Source organism: Urocitellus parryii, chromosome 9, assembly GCF_045843805.1.
Source record: "Urocitellus parryii isolate mUroPar1 chromosome 9, mUroPar1.hap1, whole genome shotgun sequence".
Taxonomy (NCBI): Eukaryota; Metazoa; Chordata; class Mammalia; order Rodentia; family Sciuridae; genus Urocitellus; species Urocitellus parryii.
The window spans coordinates 38,056,492-38,083,560 of NC_135539.1; the positions used below are offsets into that span (position 1 = coordinate 38,056,492).

The 27,069-nt window shown below is 56.9% G+C and overlaps 1 protein-coding gene across 1 annotated transcript in view; it reads left to right on the forward strand.

Moving 5' to 3' along the window:
* Nucleotides 1–27,069, forward strand: part of Ints1 (integrator complex subunit 1) — a 38,573-nt gene that overhangs the window by 9,928 nt on the left and 1,576 nt on the right. The window contains exons 5-44 of the mRNA XM_026405667.2: nt 124–261; nt 553–712; nt 866–971; nt 1,075–1,261; nt 1,374–1,519; nt 1,607–1,748; nt 3,149–3,325; nt 3,926–4,034; nt 4,601–4,721; nt 5,284–5,361; nt 6,325–6,482; nt 6,894–6,990; nt 9,219–9,310; nt 9,452–9,512; nt 11,071–11,268; nt 11,593–11,722; nt 12,038–12,217; nt 12,294–12,443; nt 13,100–13,279; nt 13,360–13,464; nt 14,512–14,679; nt 14,754–14,865; nt 15,905–16,066; nt 16,709–16,855; nt 17,229–17,327; nt 17,543–17,667; nt 18,285–18,539; nt 19,144–19,303; nt 19,507–19,647; nt 19,968–20,145; nt 20,218–20,341; nt 21,102–21,232; nt 21,948–22,035; nt 22,117–22,343; nt 22,455–22,578; nt 23,295–23,428; nt 24,038–24,230; nt 24,736–24,863; nt 25,190–25,302; nt 26,699–26,812. Coding sequence (XP_026261452.1) covers nt 124–261; nt 553–712; nt 866–971; nt 1,075–1,261; nt 1,374–1,519; nt 1,607–1,748; nt 3,149–3,325; nt 3,926–4,034; nt 4,601–4,721; nt 5,284–5,361; nt 6,325–6,482; nt 6,894–6,990; nt 9,219–9,310; nt 9,452–9,512; nt 11,071–11,268; nt 11,593–11,722; nt 12,038–12,217; nt 12,294–12,443; nt 13,100–13,279; nt 13,360–13,464; nt 14,512–14,679; nt 14,754–14,865; nt 15,905–16,066; nt 16,709–16,855; nt 17,229–17,327; nt 17,543–17,667; nt 18,285–18,539; nt 19,144–19,303; nt 19,507–19,647; nt 19,968–20,145; nt 20,218–20,341; nt 21,102–21,232; nt 21,948–22,035; nt 22,117–22,343; nt 22,455–22,578; nt 23,295–23,428; nt 24,038–24,230; nt 24,736–24,863; nt 25,190–25,302; nt 26,699–26,812 — 5,638 coding nt within the window. The remainder of the gene's footprint in view (nt 1–123; nt 262–552; nt 713–865; nt 972–1,074; nt 1,262–1,373; nt 1,520–1,606; nt 1,749–3,148; nt 3,326–3,925; nt 4,035–4,600; nt 4,722–5,283; nt 5,362–6,324; nt 6,483–6,893; nt 6,991–9,218; nt 9,311–9,451; nt 9,513–11,070; nt 11,269–11,592; nt 11,723–12,037; nt 12,218–12,293; nt 12,444–13,099; nt 13,280–13,359; nt 13,465–14,511; nt 14,680–14,753; nt 14,866–15,904; nt 16,067–16,708; nt 16,856–17,228; nt 17,328–17,542; nt 17,668–18,284; nt 18,540–19,143; nt 19,304–19,506; nt 19,648–19,967; nt 20,146–20,217; nt 20,342–21,101; nt 21,233–21,947; nt 22,036–22,116; nt 22,344–22,454; nt 22,579–23,294; nt 23,429–24,037; nt 24,231–24,735; nt 24,864–25,189; nt 25,303–26,698; nt 26,813–27,069) is intronic.

Genomic DNA, 27,069 nt, shown 5'->3' on the forward strand with positions numbered 1-27,069 from the left:
ACTGGCTGGCATCTCCCTGGACCCCCATTGCCTCCACCTGGGCACTGAGGACTTGATGTGGGCACCAGAACCTGTGCCTCCTCTGAGGCCCAGGTGGGCACCCTGACCTGAGCCTCCCTGCAGGCCCTGTGCAGCCTTCTGCGGCGAGATGCCTCCATCAACTTCAAGGCCAAGGGGAACAGCCTGGTATCTGTGCTGGCCTGTAACCTCCTCATGGCCGCCTATGAGGAGGATGAGAACTGGCCTGAAATCTTTGTCAAGGTCAGTCACCTTCACTGGGGTCTCAGAGAAGCTACTTTGGTGGTAGGGAGGCCTGGGAGGGAGCAGGGGAGGCCCAGCAGAGACGTGAGCAGGAGAGAAGCAAACGGAGGGAATTCCCTGGAAGAGGCGTGTCGGATGGCCCCGGGGGTCTCGCCACTGTCCCTCTTGCACTGAGAAGCCTTGTGAGGGCACCCACTGGGCAGCTGTGGGGCCTTCAGGGAAGCACACGTTAGCAGTGGGGGCAGGTGGGGCCCCGTGGCTGGCTGGGCCTGAGAGTGTGGTACTCTGCAGGTGTACATTGAAGATTCCCTGGGAGAGCGGATCTGGGTGGACAGCCCTCACTGCAGGACATTCGTGGACAACATCCAGACGGCATTTAACACCAGGATGCCCCCCAAGAGCATGCTGCTGCAGGGGGAGGTGGGGCGCAGCGGGGGAGACCTTGGGGCTGGTAAGAAACTCTGGGGCCTGTCAGGGACATGCACAGGGTGTCCCGCCCTGGGAGAGGGCTGAGGTCACCTCCCTCCATCTTCAGGCTTAACTTGGGTATTGGTGGGGAATGGGTAGAAAGTGGGCCTCATGGGGCTGTCCATGGTCCATGCAGGGAGCAGCCCGCACCCCTCCCTCACGGAGGAGGAGGACAGCCAGACAGAGCTGCTGATAGCCGAGGAGAAGCTGAGCCCTGAGCAAGAGGGTCAGCTCATGCCCAGGTAGGTGGCTGCATGGCCGGGCCTTCCAAGTGAGGTGGGAGGCATGTGGGGTAGGTGTCCAGAGGATGGCTTCCTCCTGGCTTTCTTCCCCCCTCTGGCCTAGGTACGATGACCTCGCAGAGAGCGTGGAGGAGTATGTCCTCGACATGCTGCGGGACCAGCTCAATCGGCGCCAGCCCATCGACAACGTCTCCAGGAACCTCCTGCGGCTGCTCACCTCCACCTGCGGCTACAAGGAGGTGCGGCTGCTGACTGTGCAGCGGCTGGAGATGTGGCTGCAGAACCCGAAGGTGGGCACTGTGTGAGGCGTGTTCCAGGGCAGACCCATGTGGCGGTGCCTTCCCGGGGACTCCCTTCAGCTGTTGCTGTGCACCCAACGGTTCTTCCCCGGCCTCCTCGCAGCTGACCAGGCCAGCCCAGGACCTGCTGATGTCCGTCTGCATGAACTGCAACACGCATGGCCCAGAGGACATGGATGTCATTTCTCACCTGATCAAGATCCGCCTCAAGCCCAAAGTTCTCTTGAACCACTACATGCTCTGCCTCAGGTGTGTGCGGTGGGCCGGTGGAAGGTGATGGGGCAGGTGGGTGGTCTGGCCCGTGCCCCTTTCCACGGACTTGGCGCTTGTGTCCAGGGAGTTGCTGAATGCCCACAAGGACAACCTGGGCACCACCATCAAGTTTGTGATCTTCAACGAGCTGTCTAACGCCCGCAACCCCAACAACATGCAGATCCTCTACACAGTACTGCAGCACAGCGCCGAGCTGGCACCCAAGGTAGGAGGCTGGCTGCCTCTGCTCCATCCGGCCTTGAGCTGGACTCTACTTCTGTCCACGGGCTGTGGGGCTCCAGCCTGGAGAGGACCCCTCCACGGCCTGTCTTCTCATGTGCTTGGATGAGGGTGGGTGGTTTGGTGGTGCGGTGTGGGAACAGGCTCCCGGCTCTGGGAGTGGGCAGGAGCTGTTCTGATTTGTTTGGTTCCATGGTGCTCAGGGCCCACTTACATCATGCAGGTACCCCACCACTGGGCTACACCCTCAGCCATTTTTTTTTTAAATTTGAGACGAGGTCTGGCTGAGTTACCCATGCCGGCTTCCAATTCGCTGTCCTCCTCCTTTAGCCTCCTGAATTGCTGGGATTACAGTCACGTGCCACATGCCTGGCTTGAGTTTTTAGATCTCATTGAGTTTGACTTCGATCTTTCCTTGTAACCTGAGATGTGATTTCTTTCCTTTTTTGGAGGGGGTGGGTACCAGTGATTGAACTCGGGGGCTCTTGCTTAACCACAGAGCCCCATCCCCAGCCCTATTTTGTGTTTCATTTAGAGACAGGGTCTCACAGAGTTGCATAGCGCCTCACTTTTACTGAGGCTGGCTTTGAACTCACAATCTTCCTGCCTCAGCCTCCCGAGTCACTGGGATTACAGGTGTGCACCACCATGCCCAGGAAAATGTGATTTCTTGAAGGAGCAGCACTGAGTTCTTAAAAAGCCACCAAAGTTTCTAGACCAAGATCCAGGCCAAACTTCCTCAGCAGAGGTTTTCCCCAGTTCAGCGGGAGTCTGAGTAGCCCTGTGGTGCTGCCTGGAGTCCTGGCTGTGGGCTTCCTGGTTCAGTGTCTCCTGGGCAGGGAAACCCAGAAGAGTGCTCTTGTGGTTTGCTCAGAGTCAGGCTTTTAAGCAGCTTGGTTGTGTGTTGGCCTCCTGTTATTTCTGATGACCAGCTCTTGGTCATCTTTGCAGCCCCGCATGAGGAGAAAAGCGAGGTGGCTCATTCAGACCTGCACTGGGGTCTTGGTTTCTTTGTTGAGGTGGGAGGAGGCTCGGGGAGCTTCACTCCTGTGGCTTTGCTGTCATCTGTTAACTACTCCACCCCTCAGTTGACAAGCTTTGGCTTCTGAGAGCCAGGTGCCAGGGATGCGGTCCCTGCACTCAGAGCTCAGCCATGGAGGGGAGACCCCCACGGCCCAGGGACAGGCCTGTGGGGTCTGCTGTAGGCCCTTCACATGTTGACCAGCCTGGTGGTGCCTCAGGGAGCCTGGACGTGTGTTCTCCTGGCTTTTTGCTGGGCTGAGAGGTGCTGATGGCAGGCTTGATAGAGGAGATAGGCTGGTGGCAAGGGTACCTGTCCTGGACGGCCACTGTTCACAGCACCTCACATGGCCTGTCTCTGGCCAGTTCCTGGCCATGGTGTTCCAGGACCTGCTGACCAACAAAGATGACTACCTCCGGGCCTCACGGGCCCTGCTCCGGGAAATCATCAAGCAGACGAAGCACGAGATCAACTTCCAGGCTTTCTGTCTTGGGCTCATGCAGGAGCGCAAGGAGCCCCAGTACCTGGACATGGAGTTCAAGGTGCCTCCCTTTCCAAATGGGTTTGCATGCTTCTCTTTCACTCTGGGTCACATTCAGCCATCTCTCCTCGTGGGTGTACCAGCAACCAGGCCAGTCTAGCACGCTGGCTGCAGGCAGTACACCAGTGGCACCAAGTCCCAGAGGGACGTTTGGCTCCATCTCACGTGGGGACTGAGAACGCGCTGACCATGTGCTGGAAGTCACCAGCCTTGGGCTGGGTGTGCCAGAGTTGTAGCTGGTGCCACCAGGGAAGCTGTGCGGCAGCATGAGCAGGGACAGGGCATTGCAGCCATTGGGGTGGGCAGTCTGAGGATGTGGGGGGCTCATGCTGGATAGGAGGAAGTAAGGCATAGGTCAGGGAGGATTCCAGGGCCCAGTTGCTGTGGCTGACCTTCCAGGGTCTGACCAGGCCTTGTTTAGTGGCTCTTAAGTCCCAAGACTTGCTCTTGCCAGGCCCTTTCTTAGCACAGCAGTCTCGGCTTGCTCTGGATCCACTGTCTTCAGCTACCTGTGTACGTCTGTCTGTCTGCTTGTGGGTGGTGTGGGGCTCTCGGGTGCAGGTCCTCCCAGGATACGAGCCCTGTGGTCCTGTGCTTGCAGGAGCGGTTTGTGGTTCACATCACGGATGTGCTGGCTGTGTCCATGATGCTGGGCATCACGGCTCAGGTGAAGGAAGCTGGCATTGCCTGGGACAAAGGAGAGAAGAGGAGTAAGGCTGTGGGCAGGCTTGGCCCTGCTCAGTCAGAGGTCTCGGGCCAGGCGCTGAGGCTGTCCCTTGAAAGGCCCAGCAGAGGGTGGGGAGGGAGGGTTGTTGTCATGGCCCTTGGAGGAGGCTGAGGGAGCTTGTGGAAGTGGCTGTCCCTCTGTCCTGCCTGTCTGGACTGGGATGACCTGCCCCTGCACTGCTGTGCCACATCGTCTGTACACCCCAGTTCTGGGACCACAGCTGGAACTTCCAGCCAAAGACAGGAAGGGAAGGAGGGAGAGGGCCAGTGAGCTGGTTTGCTGGAGGGCCTGGCCATAGGGGCCCGAAGCAGGTGACTGAATGAGACTGAGCGAGGCTACAGTCCCGGGGTCTCTGGGCCCCTGGGTGGGTTGCTGGACTCCCTGGAGCATTATCTCAGCAGACAGCCGCCTCCTCTGTGCTCTCCAGGGTCCCTCCAGCCCTTAACTCCAGCCTCCCTCCTGGGACAGGCCTTGGGCTATACCCTGGGCGTGCTTGCTGTCCCCTGGGCCGCTGCACACACACCACACCACTAAACCTGTCCCTCTTAGACCTTGAAGTGCTGCGGGCATTCCAGAACCAGATTGCTGCAATCCAGCGCGACGCCGTCTGGTGGCTTCACACGGTCGTCCCTTCCATCAGTAAACTTGCCCCCAAGGACTACGTGCATTGGTACGGGCCCTGTGTTGTTGCGCAGCCACCTTCCCAGCAGCTGCTGACTCAGGGGCTTGCAGGAAAGGACCCTGTCCCCTCTGGATGTGACCACCAGCTGGCCCCAGTCTTTTCAAGAGCCAGACATGGTGGTGAACAGCAGCACTCCCTCAGCCAAGGAGGCAGGGTCCTGAGTGTGTTAGAGCTGGGCACATCCCTGGCTGGGGGAGGTGGGGGCCTATAAGCACTAGCGGGGGGGGGGGGGGGCGCACGTAGCCGGGAGCCACCTATCTGCTGGGATCCTGTAAACTGCTCCTGCATACAAGGAGAACCACGTGAGATAACTTCTGCTTCAACCAGTGGATGTGATTTAGAAAGCTTGAGGAGAGAGGAAGGGTCCCCACTCAGTGGCTGTGATGTGGCTGAGTCCTCTGGGCATCTCCAGGGGACAGCTTAGGAGCAGTCCCTGCACACTTTCCAGTCCATACCTTTTGATTGAGTTGAGCCTGCAGGGGACCCACTAGGTGGGGTGAGCGCCCTGGGCAGCTGCTTCCTGACTGACAGCCCTTCTCTGCCTCCGCAGCCTCCACAAGGTGCTGTTCACAGAACAACCGGAGACCTACTACAAGTGGGACAACTGGCCACCTGAAAGTGACCGCAAGTGAGCAAGCCTGCAGGGCGGGGGCTCTTGTGTGCTTCAGGCCTGAGGAGCTTCTGGGAGTTTGGCCGTCTGGGGCCCACTGTATGGAGCCGCTGTTTGTCCTTAGTGACCCCATCCCATCCACCCTGCAAACCACTGGTGTTTGCAGGCCCCCCCCCCGCTCCTGAATAATGCTTTGCGTATCTAGACGGCTGTGTGCCAAGTTAAGAATCAGGACGGTTATTACTGAGGAACAGAGAGAATGAATGTCAGGAGTGACTAAAGTTTTCTTTCATACTCTTGATAAGTATATTACACTGTAAATGGCTTAATTTTGTCCCCTCTAGAGTTTGACATTTGGTTTTAGCATTGCCTCTAAGAGGAATAATAATAGTAAATGTGATTCAAAGTAAAATGTGTAATACACACCCACACACATACACATATAATACTTTGATAGTCATTGTATCTATTAGAAGGTGCATGTCGCGCTGATGGAGTGATCCTTACAATGTCTGAACAACTCTGCGTTCATTCCTATGGCTTTGTCTTCTTGGGGTTCCACCAGGGTCTGCACCCATGGTACCCCCAAACTCCTGCCTCTTGGACATTCTCTGGGATGTCCATAGACACCTTTCTCTGCACACACACACCCGTTCCCCACACTCACTCTTTGCCCTTGGGTGCTCCCAAACAGCCACAGCCACTGTCCTTCTTCACTCAGCTGTTCTGACTGTCCCCCTCCATGCTGCTGGTCACCCTGCATGCTCTGGACCATGCAGTGTGGGTGGCGGCCAAGGCCTTGGAGGAGGGTGGGTAGCTTCCTGTTCTCTTCTGTCCAGACAAGCCCGCCAGCGGCAGCTCCTGCCCTGCCAGGGCTGGGGAGGGTGGGCTGCTGCCCACTGGCCTGAGGCCTTGACGCCTGGCCTCTGCAGGTTTGGGCTGGGCCCCACTAAGCCCAGCGTCTCCCTCTGCTGCCCACAGCTTCTTCCTGCGCCTCTGCTCAGAGGTGCCCATCCTTGAGGACACGCTGATGCGCATCCTGGTCGTTGGGCTGTCCCGGGAGCTCCCGCTCGGCCCTGCAGACGCCATGGAGCTTGCTGACCACCTGGTGAAGCGGGCTGCAGCTGTGCAGGCGGATGGTAATGCCCCTTGGACTTTTCTGTGGTCTTTGTCCTGGGCCCCCACAGGCGACAGCCCCCACACTATACTCCTCCCCCACCCTGCAAGAGCCCGTGAAGGATGCCAGTGCACATCCCTGTGCCCTGCAGCAGCGAGTCTGCTCTGCCTGGGTTGCACACCCTCTGGGCAGGCTGCACTGCTGTCCAGGATAGTCCTGGCTCCCCAGGTCCAGCTGTGACGCCCTGACCCTCCCTTCCCCTCCTTGAGCCAGGCACCTTGTGTCCTGTCATGTGGTACCTGGGTCACCTCCCATCCCGCCCTCAACCCAGAGTAAGACCTGTCTTCTCACTCTGATGCCCCAAGGCTGAGTCCTTTGCCCGATGCCCAGAGCGTGAACCGAGTGGGCTTCTGGGTGTGGCTTGGGGTTTCAGATGTGGAAGTGCTGAAGGTGGAACGGATCCAGCTTATCGATGCCGTCCTGAATCTGTGCACCTACCACCACCCCGAGAACATCCAGCTCCCTCCTGGGTAAGAGCCGGAGCCCCCTCAGCCCAGCCCACCCAGGAAGCCTGTCCTCAAGACCTGCGGGGTGGGGTCACCTCGGTTTTCCCATTATTGCTGGGTGTGGGTGGTAAATTCTGTTATTCTCTTTAATGTCTCTTATGCTTGCTTTTTTTGTGTTAATGTGTGAATGCTTTATTTCTTAGACAGCAATGAGTTTGTGCTTTTTTAGTTTATTATTTTTCCTTTTTTGGTGGGGGGTACTGGGGATTGAACTCAGGGGCACTTGACCTCTGAGCCACATCCCCAGCCCTATTTTGTATTTTATTTAGAGATAGGGTCTCTCTCAGTCGCTTAGCACCTCACATGCTGAGGCTGGCTTTGAACTGTGATCCTTCTGTCTCAGCTTCCTGAGCTGCTGGGATTACAAGTGTGCACCACCATGTCTGGCTTAAATTTATTTTTTGACTGATCCATAAAAACTTGTCACTGTTTCTTCATGGTGAACATGCTTCACTTACTAGCAGCTTCGCAGAGACACAGTTCACATGCACTTCATGTGCTTAAAGAATTGATAAGTGTTTAGCATGTCCACAGGTTGTGCATCCTTTGCTGCAATCTAACTAGAACATTTTTGTCCCTCAGAGAAGCTGTCCCCCAGATTTCCTCCCAGCAACCAGCCATCTGCTCTCCTATCAGTTTCCTTTTGGGGTACTTCACGTAAATGGAATTGTATAATGTGTGGTTTTTTCCTTTTTTTTTTTTTTTTGTACTGGGGATTGAACCCCAGGGTGCTTAACCACATAGCCACATTCATAGCCCTTTTTACATTTTATTTAGAGACAGGGCCTTGCTGAGTTGCGTAGGGCCTCATTAATTGCTGAGGCTGATCTTGATCTTGAGATCCTCCTGCCTTAGACTCCGAGTGGCTGGGATTACAGGTGTGCACCACTGTGCCCAGACACTATATGCTTTCTGTGACTGATTTCCTTTACCCTTCAGCATAATGTTTTCAAGGTTCATGTATGTTGTAGCGTGCACTGGTACTTGGTATTTTCTATACATGACATACTATTGCATGGAGAGTACCACATTGTCCAGTCATGGGCTGGTGGACACTTGGATTGTATTCACTGTTTGGCTGCTGTGAGGATGCTAGGAGAACGTTAGTGAGCAGGTTTTTGTGTGACTGCATACCTGGCAGTGCACTTGCTGGTCACACGTTTGACTTGGTGGGGGAGCTGCCAGGCTTTTCCACGGCAGCTGCATCATGTGACATTCCCACCACCTCTGTGTGAGCACTCCAATTTTCCACTCTGGCCAACATGGCTGCCCGTCATTCTTTGCCATCCTGGTGGGTTTGAGTTGGCGTCTTACTGTTTTCATCTGTATTTTTCTGATCAGTGATGACACTAAACATCTTCTCATGTGTTTACGGGTTGTTTGTAGATCTTTGGAGGAAGGTCTATTCAAATCCTTTTCTGACTTTTTAATTGGCTGTTGAGTTTTAAGAGTTCTTTATCTGTTCTAGATTCTGGACCTTCATCAGGTCTGTGCTTTGCAAATATTTTCTCTGATTCTATGGCTTGTCCTTTCATTGTCCTCCAGCTTTGTTGTTTTTCTAGGTGGTTTTGGCTGTTCTGAGTCGTGACATTTCCATTTGATTTTTAAGATCAGCTCATCAGTTTCTGCCTAAAAAATAACAGTACTCAGTCTTCCCCTGCATGAACGTGGGGTTCCTGTTATCTAGGTCTTTAATTTCTGTCGATCATGTTCTGTAGCCCTCCTTAGATAAACCTTAAGTGTTTTTCTTGGAAGTTTGTGCCTAGGGATTTTCTTTTTCTTTTTTTTTTTTCCAGCCTATGACTGTGGACTTTTTCTCTCACTCTCTTTCTTGGACTGTGGTGTGTGTGCTCCATCATCATTGTTCCCATTACATGGGTGGGAAACTGAGGCTTAGATAAGTCCCAAGGCCCAGGGGCTCAGAGCTGCCGAGAGACAGTGGGCTTGGTCCTAGTGTGCCCTGCAGTGGGCTCTGAGTAGTGGCGTGTGCTTGGTCACAGGCCTGTGGTGTAGACAGGTCTGCTGGAGTATGAATTCCTGGAGGGGAGTTTTTGAGGCTCCACCATCAATGTCATCTAAAGCAGTGCCCAGCTGGTTGGTCACAGCCTGCTGTGCCGGGGGTGCCCTGGTGTGGCCAGTTCTCTTCTCTGGGCTCAGGCAGCTAAGCCGCTCTGACGCCATCCTCCTTCCAGGTATCAGCCCCCGAACCTGGCCATCTCCACGCTCTACTGGAAGGCATGGCCCCTGCTGCTGGTTGTGGCTGCATTCAACCCGGAGAATATCGGTGAGCTGTCCTGGCTGTGGGCAGACCTGGCTGCGGGTGGGCAGCTCTTCCTTTGGGGCATCTGTGTTGGGATTTGGGCTAGAGCCCTGTGAGGGACTAGAGGAGGAGCAGAGATGGCCACACCTGTGTCCTTGCCCATAGGCCTGGCTGCCTGGGAGGAGTACCCCACCCTGAAGATGCTCATGGAGATGGTGATGACCAAGTGAGTGGGCTTATCTTGCTGGGGGAGGGCAAGCAGAGGAGCAGGGCCTGGACTCCAGAGCTGCACGGCCTTGCCCCAGCTTGCTGCACCCGCTAGTGATTCCCTGAACTCCAAGTCCAAGTCTGTTGCGCGTTAGTCTCTTCCTTACTGGGGGTGGGGAGGGATGGGGTGGCAGTGTGGCTCCGGAGCCAGGCAGCTTCTGGGAAGCCTTCATGGAGGGTGGCAGGGCCCTGCCTGGCACATTCTGGGCAGCATGTGTTCTGCCAGTGGGAGCAGAGAGCGGTCAGACCAGTGGACAGTGACTGGGAAGGACGCAGATTGGAGGCAGGGACTGGGCATACCAGGTGAGTTTTGGCAGCTGTAGCGTGGCTGTGCTTGGCGTCAGCACAGGCATCCTCCTCCCTGGACAGTCAACACAGTGTCAGCAGGAGGGGCCGGCCACTGCACGGACTGTAGCTCGGTGTGAGTTGTGCCTTTATAGCCAAGGTGCCCAGACAGGCCAGGGTGAGGTATTTCTCATGCCAGGTGTCCAGTGTAGCCGGGTGAGGTGTATATTGTAAGGGCAGTTGTCCAGGCTGGGATGGAGCCTGACACTGTGGCATTGTGGGGACCTGGCACGTGTGTGTGTGTGTGTGTGTGTGTGTGTGTGTGTGTGTGTCTGTGTGTCTGTGGCACTGGAGGCACTATGGCGTGTGACTGGTGTTGAGGGAACCAGGCATTGTGGGAGTTAGCTTTGCGTGTCACTGCTGTGTGGAGGTAGGGTGTGTGTGCGCATGTTGCTGTGGCATGGGCACTGGGTGTGTGGAGCTGTGGCAGCTTAGGAACCTGGGTGTATGTGTTGGGGGGGACTCAGGTGTACGTGTTTTATATGGTGGGGGCTGGGTGTGCGTGGCTATGATTTTGTAGGGGCTGGTTGTCTGTGGCCTGTAGGGCTAGATTCTGGCTCTAGTGTCATGTGGACTGAATGTTTGTGGCCATGGCCTTGGGCAGCTGGGTGTCTCTGGCCTTGCTGTGGCCGGGGCTGGGTGTGTGTGTGACTGGAGTGGTGGGGACTGGGGGTGTGGTCTTAAGCTGGAAGGCGAGCTTCTCGTCTTCTGCTGAAACTGAGCGGTAGACGGAAGGTGGGGAGTGGTGAGGGGTGGGGAGTAGATCGAGCTCAGGAGGAGATACACAGGAAGATGGATTTTGAAACATGAAAGGAGATGAACAGTTAGTGCTTCCCCAAAAGCTGTGCTTGCCTCTGGAAGCAGGAAGTGCTCCCCCAACCTGAGATTCCCAGGGTCTTAGAATACCAGTCTGTTTGGTTCCTGGTATTGAACAAGGATCCTGGCATGGCAGGGCATGGCAGAGTAGGTGTCCTGGAAGAGACCATGGAATTCTGACATGGGCTAGACTTGGAGCTGAGATGGCTCTTGGGCTGCAGTGAAGTGGGGGGTGGGCTGCTGGGGCCTGTGGTTTCTCAGGTGCAGGTCTCGTGAGGGTCCACCCTGTGTGCACGCATGGTCTGGCAGAAGCGAGCCTGGCAGGGCAGGGCAGCAAGACCTCTCTTGATCCCCAGTAACTACTCCTACCCGCCGTGCACCCTGACGGATGAGGAAACCCGGACCGAGATGATTAACCGGGAGCTGCAGATCTCCCAGCGGGAGAAACAGGAGATCCTGGCATTTGAGGGGCACCTGGCCGCTGCGTCCACCAAGCAGACCATCACTGAGAGCAGCAGCCTCCTCCTGTCACAGCTCACAAGCCTGGATCCCCAGTATGGCCCGCTCCCCACCCCTGTGTCCCAGGCCTGGCGTGGTCTGTTCTGCTGGGCAGGCGGGCAGCTTGGGTGGGAAGAGGCTGGAGGGCTGGTGGAGCCGACCGCACCACTGAAATGCCCCCTGCATCCATTCCTATGTCATAGGCTCCAGAGGGAGCCTGACCAGGGACAGCTGGGTTGAGGTGTCACAGCAGTCCCAGGGTCTCAGCTGCCCCCAGCAGTGGGACTGGGAGGCTGGGCGCTCCTTGCCTTACCTATCAGTGTTGCTGGGGACACGTTGTACATGTAGCATTCTGACACTCTTGTTCCTGTCACCTTCAGAGGGCCCCCTCGGAGGCCTCCTCCTCACATCCTGGACCAGGTGAAGGGTCTTAACCAGTCCCTGCGCCTCGGGCACCTCCTTTGTCGCAGCCGCAACCCAGACTTCCTCCTCAACATCATCCAGAGGCAGGTGAGTCTTACCCTGAGGAACAGGAGGCCCTGGAGGGAGGAGAGCTGGGTGGGTTTGGAAGATAGGCCTCAGTGGTACCTGGCAGTGACTGTCATGGCCGGAAGAGGGGAAGCAGGTGCATGTGGGATTCAGAGGCATGTGAATTCCAGGTGAGCAGATGGCACTGATTTCAGGTTGGAGCCGGCTGTGCCTCCTGGCAGGTCTGCCTGTGGCCCCAGGGGGCTGCTCTAGGAATTGGGGTGTTGGTGGGATAAGTGAAGGGGTTGCCCAAGCTTGGTCACGAAGGTGTTGAGTGGGCTGCTCTTGTCCACCCAGGCCTCCTCGCAGTCCATGCCCTGGCTGGCCGACCTGGTGCAGTCCAGCGAGGGCTCCCTGGACGTGCTGCCCGTGCAGTGCCTGTGTGAGTTCCTGCTGCACGACGCTGCCGACGACCCCGCCTCTGGGGAGGAGGAGGACGAGGGCGAGAGCAGGGAGCAGAAGGCCAAGAAGCGGCAGGTAGGTCCCTACCCACTGTGCCCCACTGAGGCTCTTCAGTCAGCCGGGTCCTCTGAGATGCCCTCTCGTCCCTCAGAGGCAGCAGAAGCAGCGACAGCTGTTGGGCCGCCTACAGGACCTGCTGCTGGGTCCAAAGGCTGATGAGCAGACCACATGTGAGGTGCTGGACTACTTCCTACGGCGTCTTGGCTCATCGCAGGTGGCTTCCAGGGTTCTGGCCATGAAGGTGAGAGCCAGGCCAGGGCCTCTGGTCTCCGCACAGGCTCTGTCACTGTCCTACTCTGGTCTTGATTCTCGTTACCCACCCTTTCTAGACCCTTTCCTGGTTGCATGTAGAAGGGACAGATGTCACCAGCACAGTTTGGAAGAACCATGGGGCCTCGGTTGCCTTCTGGTGTTCCTTCTCTGGGTGGTGGCATGGAGAACTCAGAGTGACTTAACAAACCACAGCTTCTTGTCTTTAAAAGGTATTGAGCTGGGGCTGGGGCGGAGCTCAGAGGCAGCGAGTGCCTAGCATGTGCAGGGCCCTGGATTCCGTCCCCAGCATCAGTATTTTTAAAAAGGTATTGAACAAAAGTGTTTTGAGCTGGTGCAGTGGTGCCCACCTGTAATCCCAGCTACTCAAGATGTTGAAGCAGCAGAATTGCAAGTTCAAGGTCAACATGGATGACTTATTGAGACCCTGTTTTAAAATTAAAAAAAAAAAAAAAGAAAAAAGGCTTTGAAGGAACCAGCTGGAGTTATTTTTCTTTCCTTAATCCTGACTGAGCCTGAAGTTCTGTGTTCTCTGTGTGGGGCTCTGAGGGACATGTGTGCTGCCTGAGAGTATCTGGGCCCACCAGGTGCTGGCACATGGTTTGACCCAGCTCTGTGTGTTCACAGGGCCTGTCGCTGGTACTCTCAGAGGGTGGTCTGCGGGACAAGGAGGAGAAGGATCCTCCCATGGAGGAGGACTCAGGGGAGGTGGATGCGCTGCAGGGCTACCAGTGGCTGCTGCGGGACTTGCCCAGGTTGCCCCTGTTTGACAGCGTCAGAACCACCACAGCCCTGGCACTGCAGCAGGTGAGGGCTGTGCCTTGGCAGTGGGCGGGCGAGGTCGGCAGCACTGCCCCAGGAGCTGGCTCACACACCTCCCTCCCCAGGCCATCCACATGGAGACCGACCCCCAAACTATCAGCGCCTACCTGATCTACCTGTCCCAGCACACGCCGGTGGAGGAGCAGGGTCCACATAGCGACCTGGCCCTGGTGAGAGGACGGGGCCAGAGGTGCCAAACTCTGGGTCTGAAGTGTCCACACCCAGCCTGTTCCCCATGGCCTGGTGCCACGTGGAGGCACTGAATGGCCTTTGTGGTTACCACAGCTATCTCAGTCCCCTGTAGTCCCTGCTCCCTCCATGGAGCATTTTTTTCCCAGACTGAGCAGGGCCTTGGTTGTGGGGGTGGGGCTGGAGCCAGGAGTTGCCTCCTGCTGTGCCAGGCTCTGGGGGTGGCTTGGTGGTTGGAGGACGACCTCACATACCACCCACTGAGGACTGTCAGAGCCCTTGGTGCCACCTGTGCCCTCCTTAAACCATTATCTCTTCTTGACTTTGCTTGTCCTAGTAAAGCAACCTAAGCACAGGGTCACAGGCCCGAGGCTTGGTGAGATGAGTGAATGAGCAGTGAGTAGGTGGCAGGGTCACTGGGACAGTGGATCTTCTGCTGCCAGGGTTCTTTGCAGGGGGCTTAAAAACCCAGACCTGGCCAGCCCAGTAGCCTCTGAGGCCTTTGTCCTCTGAGACCGGTCCAGTGTCTGGCTGCGTGGCCCACGGCCAGGCTTCTTGGCATTGTTGACAAGTACACAGAGCGTCTAGATGGGTCGTGACGGCCTTTTCCTTTTGGCCATGGAAAGTACGTGTCTCTGCTTCCATGGGTGGTGTCCTTGACCCATTCCTCCCTGCCCCTTCCTCTCCATGCTGTGGCAGACTGAGGGCCATAATGTCATTTTCAGGGCCAAGGCATCCTCTTTGAGTGCCATGCTCTTGTGGCTCTCCCTCCCCATTGCTGCGCTCTGTGTGCTGTGTCCCACTGTGGTGGAGTGAGGGCCTGTGGCACTGAGGGCTGCACTTCTTGCCATCACCAGCTGGTGCATCACTGAAGATGGCTGCAGTGCTCCTGGTGGGGCTCACGATGTGACTAGTGTCACTCAGTGATGTGGCCAGTTTATAAAAGCCTGCCCTTCCTCTGGCTGTTGGGTGGTGTGCAGGGAGAAAGGGAAAGGAGGTGGGACCTCTGATGGCTGTTGTCTTGCCAGGATGTGGCCCGGCTTGTTGTGGAGCGCTCCACCATCATGGCACACCTCTTTTCGAAGCTGTCCTGCAGCGCTGCCTCTGACGCCGTGCTGGGTGCCCTGCTGTCTGTGTTCTCCCGCTACGTGCGGCGCATGCGCAAGAGCAAGGAGGGCGAGGAGGTCTACAGCTGGGTAAGGTGGTGCTCAGCCTTGGTCCCCCCCACCCTCTGAGCCACCAGTCCCCATTCCTTGTCCTTTCCCCACAGTCAGAGTCTCAGGACCAGGTTTTCCTGCGCTGGACCAGCGGGGAGACTGCTACCATGCACATCCTTGTGGTCCATGCCATGGTCATCCTGCTGACACTGGGCCCGCCCCGAGGTGAGTGAGGCAGCATGGGTCTGTCCAGGCAGCTCACAGCCTTACCCAGTGGCTATTTGTCCAAGGTTTTCTGCTTCTGGTCAGAATTCATGGGGAGTGGGAAGAACTGCTGTGCCACCCGTGACTGTGAGCAAATCCCCTTCACCACTTTGCCACAATATTTTTTGTAAATTGGAGATGTTGCTGCCATTCCCACTTGTGTTAGAGCATGCTGTGGAAGCAGGCGGGGTCCTCAGGCAGTACTTGGAAACTCTGAGCCCCTGAGAATGAGTGCCTGTGCTGAGTGTTGTTGTCAAGAGTTTCCACTCCCCCACCCTGGACATAGGCCTTGTCCCTAGGGGCTAGGAGGCTGAGCCAGTGAAACCGGGTTTCTCTACATAAAGGTGCAAGCATTGGTTTGCCCAAATGAGCCCGGGTCCTCATGAGCCCATGTTTGTGGCCTGAGGACTTGCTGGCCGTGGGCAGAGCCTGTGACTAGAGCCCATGTCTAACACCTCTGGCTGGCTGCCGCAACTGCACCATTACATACCTAATGATGCCTGAAGGGCACAGGACCCCCTTGCATGTGTGTAGTGATGGGCTCTGCCAGAATGGTGACCCACTGGGAGGGGGGCGAGGTAATTACCCTAGGTGTATGGCCACTGTGTCACCTTAGGAAAGGCTAGCCTGTATAGTTCCCATGGGCTCTGTGGAGGCTGAGGTCAGATGGCACTGGCTCAGCCAAGCAGCTTGAGCCCAGAGGGCATGGGTGTGCTGTGAGGACATGGCTGTGGTGGGGCTGTTTCTTGGCATGTGTCTCCTTACCTGTGAGTGGGATAAAGCCAGGATGCTGGCCCTGCAGCAGGCAGGAGGGTTGAGTCAGCTAATTCACACCAGTGTCTGGCACTGTGCTCATCTGCTCTGTTCCCCCAGAGCCTCAGTTTCCCCATAAGGAAAACTACCCTGGGTGGTCGGGCGTTCGTCCAGCCTTGGCCTTTGGTCCTTCTTGAGGGCAGGGCTCTTTGGTTGAGGAGGCTGCTTACCCGTGTCTTTCCTGAAGCTGGTGATGGCGAATTCTACGAGCTGTTGGACATCTGGTTTCCAGAGAAGAAGCCACTGCCCACTGCCTTCCTGGTGGACACATCAGAGGAGGCACTGCTGCTGCCTGACTGGCTCAAGCTGCGGATGATCCGCTCAGAAGTCCCTCGGCTGGTGGACGCTGGTATGGGCGCAGGCTGGGCTTGGAGAGGGAAGGCCTAGCAAATTAGGGTCCAGCCTCGCACCTGCTGCCTGTGAGCCTGGCATACTCCAGGGGCCTCTCAGATTTCAGAAGGGCTCCCATGAGTCCTTGTGGCCAGCAGGTGCTTACTGAGCTCTGGCGCAGCTCTGGGCTGCCCCTGCCCACAAGGTCAGAAATCAGTCCTGAGAAAGAAATGAAACCAAGCAGTTGGGGATTGGGAGGGGAGAAGGGAAGGTGGTGCAGGGTTTGTGTGCATCAGGCAAACTGCAGGGGAGAGTGGAGGGCCCTAACAGGGACTGACGAGGGTCTGGCCAACACAGGTCTATTGACTGGGACCTGGGCAGGGCAAAGGGACTTTGGTGAATTCGCTCAGGAAGCCCATTGAAAGACACATGCTGAGGAGCCTTGGACTCCTGTCAGCTTGGGGAATATTGGTGACTGCATCACCGTGGCATGAAGATTGAGCCAGTGGCCTGCCTGCAGTTGTGGGGGGCACCCGGCTCTGATGCTGCGAGCCTTTCCCGCATCTGCCAGTCACACCTCCAAGCTGCCTTCCAGGGTGGGGGGCCTGGGTTCGGGAGGACTCCACGCTTACAGAGGGGGTGCTGAGTGAGCATCCCACAGCCCTGCAGGACCTGGAGCCCCAACAGCTGCTGCTCTTCGTTCAGTCCTTTGGCATCCCCGTGTCCAGCATGAGCAAACTGCTCCAGTATCTGGACCAGGCAGTGGCCCATGACCCCCAGACCCTGGAGCAGAACATCATGGACAAGAGTAAGCATCAGGATCCTGTTGGTCAGCAGATCCTCATTGAGTTCCCTGGGGCTGTGGGCAACTAAGGGACTGGGGAGCTGCGGGAGGTGGGATGTGGACAGCAGGTGCTAGATCAGGAGCCCAGTGAGGCTGGAGTGGCAGGAGAGCTCTGGCCTCAGCACCAGGTACCGCTTGGAAATTGTTCTGAGGCTAGAGAGCTGCCGGGGACACTGACTGACCTTTTGGTGGGAAATCTCATAGCTCACTTTTGCAGTCCTCAGGCTGCTTGCTGGACCCTGCTGGGCCTTCACATGAGAACTCCAGCCAGAGTCCTGTGGAAAGGGCAGTGTTTGCTCCTGTCCATGCCTGGATTTTACCCATTTCTGTTCTGCAGATTACATGGCTCACTTGGTGGAAGTGCAGCACGAGAGAGGCGCCTCGGGAGGGCAGACCTTCCATTCCCTGCTCACGGCTTCCCTCCCTCCCAGGCGAGGTACTGGTCCCTCCTGGCCACAGACTCCCACACTGCTTCCTTGGTCAGCACTGGCTTCTGGCCAGCATAGGGCCCCTGTTTTGGATCTTTGTGGGACCTGGGTGCCAGCTCTTCTTTCTGGTGATGTTCTCTGGGTGGGACTGGCCTTGGTGTGCAGGGATCCCTGGCTACAGCTGGTCATAAAGTTTTCAGCCGTGATGTTCCCTTCCCTGTAGACAGCACAGAGACACCAAAGCCAAAGAGCAGCCCTGAGCACCCTCCAGGCCAGGGCTGCACTCGTGCTGGGATGCAGGTCCGGGCACTTGGCCCTGAGGACGACTTGGCTGGCATGTTCCTACAGGTACTGGCCCCACTGTGCGAGGGTCCCTCACCACCTCACTCAGTGATGTGTGTGTGTGCCCACCCAACACGTGCTTCTCACATGCACGTGCCCTCTACTTTCACTCTCAGGTAGATTTCTGGGGCTCAGATGTGCAGGAGGAGAGGGAAGAGGAGCCCTGTTCTCACTCTGCTTCTGCCATCCTTGCAGCTTCCCCCCTGCCTAGCACTCTGGTTTCTTCTTGAAGCCAGGTTTGCAGGACTCACCTGAGGTCTCACTGCTGGTTCTGTGTCCCAGTGTGGTTCCCACCTGTCTACTCCTCCCTTTTTTTGGGAGGAAGGTGCTCTGGGGGTGGGACACAGGGGCTTGTGCATGCTAGGCAAGCACTCTGAGCCACACCCCAGCCCTGAAGAGCCTTGGGCACTTGGCAGGCTCTGGATACCATTGTCCTCCAAGGGAAGCTCCTGGGGATGTCGAGTTCCTCTCCACAGGCCTGAAGAGCTTGGGCCCCTCACTGCGCACAGATAGAGCCACACATAAACAGGGATCCAACTAAGGGCATGGCTCTGACACGGGAGCCTGTGAGAGTCCTCAGTCCCACCTGCTCCTCCTCCTGACTCCCACCCCTGCTATTCCAGATCTTCCCACTGAGCCCAGACCCCCGGTGGCAGAGCTCTAGCCCCCGCCCTCTTGCCCTGGCGCTGCAGCAGGCTCTGGGTCAGGAGCTGGCCCGAGTCCGCCAGGGGGACCCTGAGGTGCCAGGCATCACAGTGCGCCTCCTGCAGGCCATGGCTACCTTGCTAGGCTCCCCGCACGGTGGGGCCCTGGCCATGGCCATGCACCGCAGCCACTTCATGTCCTGTCCGCTGATGCGCCAGCTCTACCAGTATCAGGTACCCGGGTGTGGATGCTTCTGGCAATGGAGTGAGGGGAGGGATGACTCAAGTGTCGCAGGACAAATAGATAGAAGCTCCAGGCCCCACTCAGGTCTGCTAGAGGCCCAATGCCCTCCCAGCACATCTGGAGGCTGCCTGTGTGGGCTTTGTTCCTGGTTCCTGTGTGCACAAAGCAGGCGCTCCAAGGCATGAGGCAGAGGCCCCTCTCCTTACTGAAGATGAGGGAACAGTGATGGCCCCCTGTGCACACTTCCAGTCCCAGTCCCCCCGGGCCCAGTGGTCTCGCTGGCCTGCCTCTGTGCGCACGTTTATGTCTGAATGTTTACTTCCATTCCTTTCCCCTGAATCCCACGAAAACAAGTTGCCAGCAGAAGTAAGGCCCCACGAGGTCATCCTGGCACGTGACAAGATGCGCTATTCTGAGTGGCAAATGTGTTGATGTTGAGCCAGCTGCAAGGGACCAACTCCTGTGGGCCCCACCCTGGCCCCAGCTTCATGGCCCTTTTTCTGGGCTTTGGGTTCCTTTGGGTTCCTGGCCCTGTGCAGGATCACTGTTGTCCCTGGGCCAGTGTAACCCACAAGTTGCCTTTTGTTCCCCCAGCGCTGTGTGCCCCAGGACACTGGCTTCTCCTCCCTCTTCCTCAAAGTGCTGATGCAGATCCTGCAGTGGCTGGACAGCCCTGCTGTGGAGGAAGGGCCACTCCAGGCTCAGCTCAAACTGTTCGCCACCCAGTACTCAGCAAGACGCAGGATCAGCGATGGTAAGAGTGGGAGGGAGTGGCAGGCGCCCAAGATCCCTGGCGGTGGCTTGGTGTGAACACATGTGGCCAGGCTATTGGGGAGCAATGTGGGTTCCCTGAGGGAAGATTGAGCCTGCACGGCTTGGGGGCCTCCTGGATGGGATCCTGGGAGGAGCCAGGACAGAAGTCAAACATCCCCAGTATTCACATGGGCTCTCCTATAGTGCGAAGCGGGCTCCTGCATCTGGCTGAGGCCCTGAGCTTCCGTCGTGACTTAGAGGTGATCAACTCCACTGTGCGGGCTGTCATTGCCACCCTGAAATCTGGGGAGAAGTGCAGTGTGGAGCCAGAGCTCATCAGCAAAGGTACATGCTCACCCAAGCCTCCAGCTGCCAGCCACGGGCAGACCCTGTCTGGACGGCTCCCCTTGCTGCAGGTGGAGACCAGTAGTGATCACTTGGTGTCATCCCTGGAAGGTGTCCATAGAAGTCCTCTTCCAGTGCCCAAGTGGGGCCTCTGGAGAATGACAACATGGCATAGTGTCCCCAGGAACCCCTGCCCCCCCAGGCCTACTTGTGCTTTGCCATGGGCACGTCCTGCATGTGCTCACTCACACCCCGCCTGGGCTTGCCACTTAGTGGTCTGCCTGCCAGAGTGAGACAGGACATTGCTGTCCCTCATGCAGTCCTTCAGGGTCTCATCGAGGTAAGATCCCCCTATCTGGAGGAGCTGTTGACAGCACTCTTCTCAGCTACCATGGGTGCCACTGGTCCGAGTCCAGCCTCCAAGGCCATCGTGGTGGTGAGCTCCTTGCTGCAGGAGGAGGAGCCCCCTGTTTCTGGGAAGCAGGACACAGATGACAGGTGAGCCAGGAACCATGGCCAGTGGGTGAGGAAGCCCTGGTGGTCCTTTTCTGAGTCTCTTCCTTCCTGTAGCCTGGAGACTGTGTGCCTGGGACCCTCATCAGGGCTGCTGGTAGACTGGCTGGAGATGCTGGACCCTGAGGTGGTCAGCAGCTGCCCCGACCTACAGCGGAAATTGCTCTTTTCACGGAAGAAGGTGACAGGGCAGTCCAAGGGCAGAGGGTACTCTGGACTCCCTGATTGCATGGGGGAAAGATTCTGGTCTGGAACAGTGAGGTGGCCACCAGCAGCCCCTCCACTCCAAGAACTTGCATCCACTTAGCCCCAGAGGAGGGATGTGGTCGGTCTAGTCCTGACCCTCTAGTCCCACACCAGGTCACGTGTCCCCTCAAGGCCAACACTGGTGACCAGATCTGGTTCCAAGGACAGATGGGAGGGGCTTGTCAGACTTTGTGGACCAATGGGCCCAGGTCTTTCCAGGGGAGCACAGAGAATCTGTGGTCAGCAGAAGGGGAGCAGCGTGGGACTCCTTGGTGTAACTGGAGCCCGGCACAGCCCAGGGAGACCAGGGCCCTCTGTGAGGGGTGACGGAGCCTGAGTGCTCTCCTGTGCGGAGAAGTAAGGAAATGGTGCAACTCATCTATTTGTGGGCAATGACCACTGGAGTCGGCCACCTGAAGTGCTGTGGCCAGTGGTCTTTTTGGCAGGAATAGCCAATGCTGTTGGGTCGCTTGGCCTGTCTCCTTACCAGGCCTGTGCAGTGGACAGAGTCCCACACCTACAGGGTCTGCTGAGCTCCCTGGGCTGGTGCTCAGGGCTGCTTCCTGGGAATGCTTCAGGTCTTATTGGAAATGTCCTTGTGCCTGTTCCTGGGTGGCTTCTTAGGACTTTCTCAGCTGATCTGACCCAACAGCTGGTCTCAGCTCAGTTGGGACCATCTCATTCTTCTTCCCTAGGGCAAGGGTCCTGCAGGTCCCCAGGTGCCGTCCTTCCGCCCCTACCTCCTGGCCCTCTTCACACACCAGTCCAGCTGGTCCACGCTGCACCAGTGCATCCGCGTCCTGTTGGGTAAAAGCCGGGAACAGAGGTGAGGCCCTTCTGCATCTTGACCTTGTACCCCCTGGGCGGCCCCTTGGCCCTTCCACGGGCACCATGTGATGGCTGTGGGGCTTGTGCTGATATCCCTGTGCTGAGAGCTGTCAGCTCAGCTACACCAGGTACAGCACTCTGCTGCTGCCTCAGGTGGATCCAGGCTCTGCACTGAGGGCCCCAGGGGTGTCTAGCCATCACCCCACACCCAGTGCTGGAATTCCTGCTCCTTGCCTGGGCAGCACCTCTGTAGTTGCCCTTGCTCCACGGGGCACGAACGTGCTGTCATGGCTACCTTGCCCTTACCAAGGATGCAGGCAGGCTAGTCTCCTCAAGTGTTGTCCTTGGACCATGTTCTTCATCTGTGAAAAATCCAAGTTACTTGTCCAGGCTGGGCTGCCAAAGTGGGGTATGAAAAGTCTGTGAGGTGTAGCACCCCACAGTGCCAGAGCCCAGCCTGCCTGGTGGTCCCTTGGCAAAGCTGTGGGGTAGGCTGGGGGAGCTCACGTTCCCTCTGTGGGATGTGCTCTTGGATGCCTGGCTCAAGGCCATGGGAGGGAGAGGTTGGGATGCCATCTCCTCTGACCAACTGGCCCCTGACCAACAGTCTCTTCAGAAGGGCCATGGGGGTTCTACTTGGAAGCTCTTACCCTATGTTCCCTGGTTGGTTTCAGAATTTTCTCATGCTCAGCTGGATTTCGGTTTCCTCTCAGGTTTGACCCCTCTGCCTCCCTGGATTTCCTCTGGGCCTGCATCCATGTTCCAAGGATTTGGCAGGGAAGGGACCAGCGCACCCCACAGGTAGGCCATAGGGGGCAGCCAGCCTGTGGGGTAGGGTGGGATGGTGTATCCTGGGGCTGACTGGCTTGCACTTGGTTGTAGAAGCGGCGGGAAGAGCTGGCACTCCGTGTCCAGGCTCCAGAACTCATAAGCCTGGTGGAGCTGATTCTGGCTGAGGCGGAGACCAGAAGCCAGGATGGGGATGCCACTGCCTGGACTCTTATCCAGGCCAGACTGCCCCTGCTGCTCAGCTGCTGCCGTGGTGATGACGAAAGCATCAGAAAAGTGACAGAGTACCTAACAAGCTGCATCCAGCAGTGGGGGGACAGGTGCCTGAAGCCCTGTGTGCCCTGGGGGTGTGATGGAGCGAGTCCAGGCCCAGGCCCAGGCCCAGGCTTAGCCCTCACACGCCCCAGCAAACCCTGCCTGATCTCTTCCAGTTTGCTGGGCAAGCGCTGCCAAGACCTGCTCCTGCAGCTCTACCTGCAGCGGCCAGAGCTCCGGGTACCGGTTCCTGAGGTCCTGCTGCAGAGTGAAGGGGCCACTGGCAGCAGCATCTGCAAGGTGAGCTGGTGCTTCCTGCTCCCTGCCTTTCCTGAGCAGCCCTGACCAGAAAGGGAGGACAGAGGCTGTCAGTCTAGCAGGCTGGCTTTCCCAAGAAGTCTGGTCCCCATGAGGAATTCTGTGACTGACTTCGAAGTAGAATCCCAAGTTAGGGAGTGGTATGTGGTGTGTGGGCACCCTGAACCCCATCTTGCTGAGGGCAGAGCCCTCTCTGCTGTCTTTCTGGTCTCACCTCTCCTTTGGACGGTGGCATGGGAGAGCCATCTGCCTGACCTTTTCCTGCCTTGCAGAGGTGTGACTGTCAGGAAGTTGCACGTGTGTGTGGCGTGTGATACCTGCAAAGCAAGATTGGGAGCACCCGTCACCCCACAGTGTCCCTGGAGCCCTCCTCCTGCCCTTCCCCACAGTGCCTCTCCGCCCTGGCGGGATACATTAGCTTGCATCTTCCAGAGTGTTCTGTCAGTAGGGTCATAGCATGTGCTCTTGTTTGGTGTCCTCCAGCATAATTTCAAGGTGGTCTATGTGGGGTGTGCATAAATAGTCTGTTCCTTGCTGCTGCTGAGTGGTGTCTGCTGTAGATAGACCTGTTATCCATTCTTCTGTTGAGGGCCCTTTGGGATGTGTCCCCTTTGAGCCTGTGGGAGCCATCACCAAGAGTCTGTTAGGCTGTGTTCATACCTCCTGAACCTCAGGCCTCCCTTTCTCACCCCCCTTAGCTGGATGGGCTTGTTCACCGCTTCATCACGCTCCTCGCAGATACCAGTGACTCCAGGTCGTCTGAGAGCCGAGTGGCCGATGCCAACATGGCCTGTCGGAAGCTGGCTGTGGCCCACCCCATCCTACTGCTAAGGTATTGCCCAGACTCTTCACCGACAGCCTGAGAGGAAGGTGCCTGGGGTCTGACTGTGTTCTGGAAGGTACCACAGGGCAAAGTGTGGCCCTTTCCTTCCCTACTCCTGAACCAGAGCAGGTCCTTCGGTGGGTGTTACAAACCCTGCCCTCTGAAGCCATGAGTTTAAGAAGGATATGCAGCTGGAAGCTGGCACACAACAGCCCCTGCCCCCGTCTCAGTGTCTGGCACAAGAACCTCTGGCCTGTGGCTGAGGGTTGGGAGGAGCTGGGTAGACCTCAGACAGATAGTTGAAGTGCTCCTCTCAGACTTGCACTGATCCACCTGGTGCAGCCTGGTGCACTGATCCAAGCCACTCCCTGACAGCATCACCTGGACCTTGTCAGGGGTGCAAATACAGCCACCTTCTGGTCAGTGAGCATGGAGTGTGCCTCGCTGGTGGGCGAGCACTAGGAGAGCCAGAAGTCAGGCTGGTTTGCCATCATTGGTGCAGAGTTGGGTCACAAGGGAGTGTGAAGTTGGGATGTTGGATGTCTGGCTGGGGCTCTTGGAGTAAGAACATCTGGTTCCAGGCAGAGAGACCACAGAGGTCCCTTCTGCCCACACTAGACACCTGCCCATGATCGCTGCTCTCCTGCATGGCCGGACGCACCTCAACTTCCAGGAATTCCGGCAGCAGAACCACCTGACCTTCTTCATGCATGTACTGGGCATCCTGGAGCTGCTGCAGCCACGGGTCTTCCAGAGCGAGCACCAGGGGGCGCTGTGGGACTGCCTGCTCTCTTTCATCCGGTTGCTCCTGGTGGGTCCCAGCTGGAGTCTCCCAGCTGGAGTCTCCCTTGGATCCCTGGGCTGCACATTCTGTGGGGACCCTTCCCCACCCAGAAGTGCTCAGATTCCCCCATCCCAGTTATCTCCCTTCTGCTTCCAAGCCAGGCCTGGTCTTTCCTAACCAGGAGCAATGGGAGAGCCCAACCGCTTAGCCTGGCACCAATCCAAGGCCAGGCTACCTGTGCCATAGCTTCTGCCTCCTCTCCTGCCCCAGGAACTAGCTCTTGCCCTGCGAGGCCCCTGCCTTTCCCCAGCTTCTCAAGTCCTGGGAATCCCATGTTCTTCAGAAGCCCAGGTCAAACTTCTCAGACCCTCTGCTGAGCTTGCCATGTGTCATTTATGCTGAGCTCATGAAGGACAAAAGCCAATCTGCCCACCCCAGACCCTTAACACACCTACATGGCAATAGGGTCAGGGAGGGTGGTTGGGGCCGGGACCAGGACTGCAGAGCCCTGAGTGACTGTACCCATCTTCAGAACTACAGGAAGTCCTCCCGCCACCTGGCCCCCTTCATCAGCAAGTTCGTGCAGTTCATCCACAAGTACATAACCTGCAGCGCCCCGGCTGCGGTGTCCTTTCTTCAGAAGCACGCAGAGCCCCTCCAGTGAGCACTTGCAGGGACCCGGGAGGGCCATACCAGGGCAGGTCTGTGGCTCCAGAGCCAAGGGAGGTGGCGACTGAGAACAGATCCTGTCTGGGTGCTGGGGCCGGCACAAAGGCTGGTTCCGGCCATCACCTCTACTCTATAGGGAGCCTTTGGGTCGGCTCCCTAGCAGTGGGCTTCACTCCATGTGTGTGACAGACTCCTTTTGCCTGCCCCTCCCTAGCATCCTGGCTCCTGTGCCACTCAGGTTCCCACCTTCCCCTCTATCAACATGCCTTTTACCTGCCAGGTTTCTGCCAAGGTGAAACCATGTTTTCTTTCTCCAGTGACCTATCCTTTGACAACAGTGATCTGATGATGCTGAAGTCCCTTCTTGCAGGACTCAGCCTTCCCAGCCGGGACGGCAGGGCTGACCGGGGCCTGGATGAGGAGGGAGAGGGTGAGTGTGGACAGCTGGGATCTTGGATGGGCTGCAGGGAGGTCCTGTTGAGGTCCAAGGTGTCCAGTGGGACTTAGTGAGCTGTGGGATCTTGCCTATTTTATACATTTGAAGTGTGGTTAATGCCACAGCTGGTCTGAGCAGCAGCACCCCACTCTTTGGAGAATGTCACCTGGTCTCAGATGTCATTTTCTTGGAAGACTTCCCCAGCCTTGCTGGGCAGGGCTGTCCTCGGTTCTCGATGTTCTTGTCCCGTCTCTAACTGTGGCTTTGCTGGCCAATGGTAGTATATACCAGATGGGTGGCAAATGAGAGCCCTTCCAAGGAGCCCCTGAAGCCAGGCTGGCGATGCTGGTAACAGCCACTCTGCAGGCCCTGTTGTACCAGCTTGTTTTCAGTAGCTCTTAGGCAGTTCTTGGGCACATAAGCACGTTAATTGAGCATATGTGGCATGCAGGCCTCAGACCTTGGGCTGCAGAGGGGACAGCTCTGCTCCTGCAGTACCTCCACGGGAGAGGAGAAAGTGAGCACGCTCTAGTCGGGCCAGGTTATAGGCAGTGTGAAGAAACGGAAGTCCCACCAGGTGCACCTGTAATCCCAGTGACTCAGGAGGCTGAGGCAGGAGGATCACAAGTTTGAGACTAGTCTTAGCAACTTAGTAAGGCCATAATCAGAAGCTCCCGTGGCACAATCAGTGTGCAGTACTTATATGTAAGGTGATAAGCAACTTAGTGAGACCCTATCTCAAAAAGAAAAAAAAAAAGAAGAAGAAGGGTAGGGGATATAGCTTGATGATAAAGTGCCTTTGGGCTTGATCTCCAGTACCAAAAAAAAAGAGAGAGAGAGAGAGAGAAAGTGGATTCTTCTCTCTCTCTCTCTCTCTCTCTCTCTCTCTCTCTCTCTCTCTCTCTCTCTCTCTCCCCCGCGCACGCGCACTGCTCTTTCTTCTCTTTCCTTGTTCTCTTTCTCTTTTTCTCTTCCTTCCTTGTTAATCAGACACTGCTGCAATAAAGATCTCTTGGTTTCTCTGAAAAGAAAAGAAAGAAAATGGATGGCTGGGGCTGGGGCTCAGTGGTAGAGCGCTCACCTAGCACGTGCGGGGCCCTGGATTCAATCATTAGCATCACATTTGAAAAAAAAATTAAATAAAGATATTGTGTCCATCTACAACTAAAAAGCAAATATTAAAAAGAAAAGAAAAAAAAAGGAAAATGGAAAAAAAAAAAAGGAAGTCCTGAATCCCCCAAATCAGCCCCTCAACATCACAGTGCCCCCACACTTATTGAGCACTGCTCAGTGGTCTGGGCAGTGGCTGGTATGCTCTTGGGAAGACACCTCATTTTCACTGCCTCAGTGTCCCCAGCCTGTCCTGATCACTGACTGGGGCCTTTTCCAGATGAGCGCTCGGCTGGCTCCCTGCCTCTGGTCAGCGTCTCCCTCTCCACTCCGCTGACGGCGGCCGAGATGGCCCCATACATGAAGAGGCTTTCCCGGGGCCAGACTGTTGAGGGTGAGTGGGGCTTGCTCCTCCCAAACCAGCTTGGTGTCCTGTGCTCATGAGGGTGCCGCTCTACTCTAGGTTCTGCTGGGGCATGAGTCTCCAGGGAAAGCAGAATGTTGGGGGCTCCTGAGGTGTAGGGGATGTTCCAGGGAGAAAGGCCTGGTGGGTAAGGCTGGCAGGGTGGCTGGAGTCTTAGAAAGGAACCAAGGCTGGGGTAGAAGGGGTTGGTGGTGCTTAGAGCACCCTGGACATAGGTGTTGAGCTGA